This window comes from Simochromis diagramma, unplaced genomic scaffold (assembly GCF_900408965.1).
Source record: "Simochromis diagramma unplaced genomic scaffold, fSimDia1.1 OVJJ01000501.1, whole genome shotgun sequence".
Classification (NCBI taxonomy): domain Eukaryota; kingdom Metazoa; phylum Chordata; class Actinopteri; order Cichliformes; family Cichlidae; genus Simochromis; species Simochromis diagramma.
The window spans coordinates 5,196,699-5,202,735 of NW_024387320.1; the positions used below are offsets into that span (position 1 = coordinate 5,196,699).

Here is a 6,037-nt window from a genome sequence, read left to right on the forward strand (position 1 = left end):
TTTCATCAACTGGTGATGGGAATATTGTCAAAATCGATGAAATTATGAACACAGAAAAGTACCATCAGATTTTACATTACACTCTGGAAAGCATCTGACTGCCACCAGCTTAATTGTTTTGCATGACCATGATCCTGAATACACTGCCACTGCAGTAAAAGTGTACCTGGATAGAAAAACATACAAATGACCACTATCAGTCATAGACTAGCCCCTGTAGCGCCCAGACCTCAACATTATTGAAGCAGTGTAGGTACACCTTGGCAACATGCAAAGCCTAAAGAACTATTCCTACAGACTACTTTAAGAAATGACAAGAAAATGCATGTAACAGAAGTGATTATACCAAATATTGAATTTCAGATGTGGTAGAATTGTGCATAGCTGTTCAAAACTTCAAAGACTTTTCTCATGAGTTCATTGAAATAAGTTCATTTTAACTTTTGTACTCAAATGAATTAATTAATTCTTAATGGATAAACTTCAGTAGAATAGTACTGAAGACAACTGGATATTTATTAGGGTGTTCAGTTAAAAAAAATGAGCAAACATGTTTTTAATAGGCTATTTTGCAGGGGGGGAGAGGAGGACAGAAATCTGTCGCAGATATACAATTATATTGACGATAAATCAGAGATTTAACCTAGCAGAGCTTTAAATTAGACCAGCCACTTTGACAGATTTTTTTTTTTTTTTACCACTTATCTAGTTCTCTTGAAATCAGTGATTGAGGACTAGAAATAATATTGATTGGTCATTTCCCCAAATAAAATCCTGACCATTTAGAGTCAATGAGCCACCTCTCCGGCTGACTCTGCAAAAGACTAGAACAATAAATATCTGCTACAGCAGATGGCGCTATGCACCGTTTAAAGTGATTTTCTATAAGCTAATAAAACCAAAGAAGAAGACTTTTTTTTTTTTTTTTTTTTTAAGGAAGGAGCATTAGTGAACAGAATTGACGTAGAATAGCTGGTTAGTTGATCTAAGAAGCCGATTTATTCATAACTACTATTTTTTGTAAATAATACAATAATTACGTTAAACGTTTTCTGAAATTTCCAAGGCAATCTGTTCGGTGGTCAAATTTAGCGAGAAAGTCGCTAATTTGGCTGCGCTAATACTGTGGTCAAACCCAGAGCCTGAGAGAGGATGCCAGCAGCAGAGGAGTCATATGGTGGGTTCGCATTACTCCACTTCAGTAGAATGTTGTTTAAATGGCAATTAAGAAGAATAGATTAGGCTTTCACCCAGGAAATATGTGCTAATTTAGCCACTGCATAGCATTAACTTAACACCGTTGTAACCACAGAGACTTCCTGTCGCTGTCTTTCCCCCACTTATATTTGACTCCAGCATCTGACTCCTAATGCTTAAAAGCCCTTAACCCCTTTTTAATGAATGCTACTTTAACATACATGCAGAAATACACAAATGTTTACAGCTCAATAATAAAGCCAAAATAAGATGTTTTAAAAGCTAAATGAACCTTGCCCTCTTGTATTAGTTATTACATGTATTATTATTATTTTTTTTATCCTTGTTTACCCACTGTTATTTGACAAATCACTATGCAAGGTTCTTCAGGTAAGGCCTATACTATATACTATCTTATTTACTATATTTATTTCCGGGTTACATAATTTAATTCATCATGCTATTGCAGTTGTGATTGCCTGCTCTTGGGAAAAGAAAGAAAACAAAAAGTATTAAGAAGACACAAGTACTATCATTAGACTCCCATGATGCCTGTGACTGCATTAAAAAGAAGTATGGAAAACCTTGTGATAAATAAATTGTTTCACTTCTGTATTCAAGGCGTCAACAAAGTTGTGGACAACATATGCAGGATTTCTCCAGATCTGTTAGCAGATGTGGTGAGTGTATCTGTCCTTGGTTGTGTATGTTACTATACGGGTGGAAAAAAGTGGCAGCTAGGAAAACAGAGTAGACTTAAATAGTATTTACAGTGACAGCTGCAGACAACCCTCCTTCTGCAACTCTCCCCATTTCCGTTCTGGGTCTTTCCCATTACTTGAGCATCACGTACAGCTACTTGTAAATATAAGTCTTTTATTTAAATTGTTTTGGGGCTGTTTCATTAGTTTCACTGCCACAGGCTCAGACTGGATTATGAAACTCCGATAACTTAAACAGTTGTGCAACTTCAAAACACTGCCTTTATAACTCGCTACTGGAGGATGTTATTGTTAACCAAAATAGCGCTCATTTCAGGGCTATTAGCAACCACTGTGCACAAGTACCATAGGATGTGGTGTAGCTGTGGAGGCTATGCTGCAGTTCTGATAGCTAATCTTCAATAATCTCCACAGTGTCAGCACGTACTGACTTATCTTCAAGGGCAGAAGAGAGGAGTAGATTCAGCTGAAATTTCTGATGTGAGTCACCCTTTCTTTAGAATACATTTGACTTATAATAACCTATCCTCCCAAATTCCTCTTTTGAGACCTTTTCTGGGGTTTTTTTTGTTTGTTTTTTTTGTGGGCAGAGATTTCAGAGAGCCGAAGTGAGACTTGATCATGAAGCTCTGCAGGACATGATCAGATTTCTCTTGCTAACATTCCGGTATTTTCCCCACATTTCTTTTAGATTTTTTATAAAGTATGTAGTTTCTGAATTTGATAACTGTGCCTTCCATGTTCCATACATTTGTTTCTTACATAGCACACGTAAAAAGGCCAAATTATACATAAAGTAGGATGTTGTCCTACTATAGGCTGTGATAGTAGTGGGGTTTTTTGCTAGGTCAGCTGGAAAGAGCAACATCTCTGGGGATGAACTTGTGTCAAAGCTGGAAGAAGGCTCTACCAAGTGGACCAAAGCTTCCCTTCAGGTCTTGCATAAGTTGTGGAGTGAACATGGTGTGTCAGTCCACACTCAACAAGAGGCCCAGGCCATGCTCAGCATCGGTCAGGTTTGTCCAAGTTTAATGAAATAAAGTATATATATTCTGCCCCCCCTGAACATATAACTTCTCGTTTTCTCCTCTTCTCTTTCAAAACTGATGGAACTTTGTTTTGCCTTAGTTGGTGGACATGCAGTGGAAGCTTGGCATGGCAGTGAGCTCAGACACCTGTCGATCTCTCAACTCCCCATTTGTGTGTCTGCTGCTGAAGATTGTTGAGCCTTCAGGACAAATCTGTCAGAGGTCTTTTGAGATGACCATCCCACAGTTCCAGGTTTTGTATTTTTTTTTTTCATGTGAGTGTAGTGTTGTTGGTGTTATTTATTCATGATATTTTATCCCTCTCCTACTTCTTCTTTCTGCAGAACTTCTACAAACAGTTCAAGGAGATGGCAGCTGTTATGGAGACTGTATGATTGTTAGCACACCTAAGTGCTTGTTACAGTTATACCAGGTTTATGTGCAACTAACGGAAGAAACTTTGACATAAGTGTTTATTTGCTGGTTGTCTCGAAACACCAACTCTCAGTTTTGTGCTTGTATTTTTCCACAGATTGCGTAACCTCCAACTTGATAATACTTTTAGGATGTCTAGCCTTGGGTTAGCTTAGAGTTATGCATTATATATTTAAAATGCTAAGCCAGCAAAATCTGACTAATATATGTGTTGCCAAATGTGTGTGATGTGATTCAGTCTGTAATAAATTTCAGTTTGCCTGTGAGTGTGTATGTTTACACCAAAAATACCCCCCACCCCAGAAATGAAAACAATACAGTGACCTAATCTGTTATATTTTTGTCAGGGGTAGGAGACTGTAGTAGCGCACCATACAGCAAATTACATACTAATATATATTCAAATAATATTACATGTAATATTGATTTGTCTTTTTGTAGAGCATGTGATGTAAAATGGTCCAACTTTTTAATTGTTGCGGTTGTCTTAGAAGTCCGTAACACATTTTTGCCACTACTTTACTTTGACTCTACAGCTCAAAGGGAAATAATGTCTGTAACTAAGGCTTTTAAAAATAGATTCAGTGGTTAATTTTCTCACTAATATTTTACCTGTTTTTGGAAGCCTGCAAAATACAACAATTTAATACATTTTACAAAAGTAAATTTATGCAAACCATAGCAAATCAAGATCAAATAGATGCTCTTAAAATGAACACATCATTACTGGTTATTAGTTACACCTTTTTAGTACTGGTTAGACCACTGGTTAGACCACCTTTTCCCTTAGGAATGTTGAATCCATTCCTCATGGCATGGATTCAACAAGGTGCTGGAAATATTCCCTAGTGATTTCGGTCCATGTTAGCATCACACAGTTGCTGCAGATTTGCCAGCTGTGTATCCATGAGGCCAACTTCCTGTCCACCACATTCCAAGGGTGCTTTATTAGATTGTGATCTGGTGACTTGTGGAGGCCATTTGAGTGCAGTGAACCCACTGACATGTTCAAGAAACCAGTTTGAGATGGTTTGAACTTAATGACATGTCACGTTGTCTTGCTGGAATCAGCCATCAGAAGAGGCATACACTGTTGTCATAAAGGGATGGACATGGTTACAGTACAATACTCGGGTTGGTTAAGGTGCTTAAATGATATTCAGTTGGTACTAAAGGGCCTCAAGTATACAAAAAAATATTACCCACATCATTGCAACACCAACACCAACTTGAATCCGTGATACAAAGCAGGATGAATCCATACCTTCATGTTGTTTATCCCAAATTCTGACCCCACCATCTCAATGTAAAAGCAGAAATCCATGTGAATTGTAGGCTCAGTTTCCTGATCTTAGCTGACAAGCGTGGCACCTGGTGTGGTCTTCTGCTCAGAGTTTTTCTTCTACATACCTGGGTTGTAATGAGTTGTTATTTAAGTAACTGTTGCCTTCCTATCAAGCTTGATTAGATATTTGTATTAACAAGCAGATGAACAGGTGTACCTTGAAAATTGTAAACGTGCACAGCAGCTTCATCTTCCATCCCTCCTAATAATCTCATGACCCATGAGATTCTTCAGGTGACCAGCTATTTGTGGACCGATGGGTGGGCATAAACAATCGAACAGCTTCTGATAACGTTTGTAGAGAGTGAGAACTTTTACATTTTTAAAAAAACTATTTTGAATAATTAAGCATTTTAGACTGCTGCTTCAGTCAGTATGAACACCCACCATTGCAGTGGTGCAGTAAGTAATAATTGGAGTTAAGAATTAATTGTTATTTGAATGAATATTTCAACTTTTACAAGTGAGCCATTACACACTTCTTATTAGTAGACAATGAAATCCTACAAACTGGTTCAAGAACTCACAAAAAAGAAATAAAACTTACATTTTGGTATGCTTTTATGGTAAAGTAGTAGTTTTAGAAGTAACGTTTGATCCCTGGGCCTTCAAAGATACTATAAAATGATTATGCAGTCCTTAGATTTCAAGATATTTCAAGATAATTTAACTCTGACGCACTGCAGTCTATGGATTCTGAATGTTATTTGCAATCGAATCCAATTAAAGTACAACTTTAACTTTATACCAACTGACAATGGTATTCAGTGAGGATCCGGGATCAGCTGTGTATCTATTCTGCACGCATCTACATTTAAAGTAGGTACACACCATCAGCGCGGGGGTTGTTTGGTTGTAGAGCTCCTGGCTACCGCTTCATTGGTGAGTTTATATATGGCTAAGGTACTATTTTGGGGATAGGCGGACTGCTTGGATATTATAGCGTTAAGTTGAGGGGAAGTCTTCCTGTGCATAAAGCACCACATATGATTATGAGTGTCGAGTAGTGGTGGGACTGAGATTAACCTACTTGTGAACAGCCGGGACTCACTTTGCTTAGCAAGAAAAAAAATTGCACATGTTATCGAAACATAATATTTTGCAAAGGGCTTGTTTTTACAACCCCTGGTTCAACCTGATGGAGGCGGTTGGCAGGTAGAATTACAACCAACGGGAGCTGGAACCAAGGGCACTTGTGCCACGGGGGGCTGAAAACACATCTCACGGTGCCACGAAGAAAGAACATTTCCAGGTAAAACTTAATGTACTGTGGAGAAAGGCGGAGCCTCGTCCTGTCACGTTTCGCACAG

The 6,037-nt window shown here is 38.1% G+C and overlaps 1 protein-coding gene across 3 annotated transcripts; it reads left to right on the forward strand.

Annotated features, from left to right (window-relative positions):
- The first annotated feature begins 919 nt into the window (after positions 1-919).
- On the forward strand, positions 920-3,648 carry commd6 (COMM domain containing 6). 3 transcript variants are annotated; one of them, XM_040005827.1, is made up of 7 exons: positions 920-1,177; positions 1,819-1,877; positions 2,334-2,399; positions 2,510-2,586; positions 2,767-2,935; positions 3,048-3,200; positions 3,292-3,648. In XM_040005827.1, the coding sequence occupies exons 1-7, from the start codon at positions 1,153-1,155 to the stop codon at positions 3,340-3,342; spliced, it is 600 nt and encodes a 199-aa protein (XP_039861761.1). In that variant the 5' UTR covers positions 920-1,152; the 3' UTR covers positions 3,343-3,648. The 3 variants fall into 3 exon arrangements, with proteins under 3 accessions (XP_039861761.1, XP_039861762.1, XP_039861763.1); XM_040005828.1 differs by lacking the exons at positions 2,334-2,399; positions 2,510-2,586 and having other exon boundaries at positions 921-1,177; XM_040005829.1 differs by lacking the exons at positions 920-1,177; positions 1,819-1,877; positions 2,510-2,586.
- Positions 3,649-6,037: the final 2,389 nt, after the last annotated feature.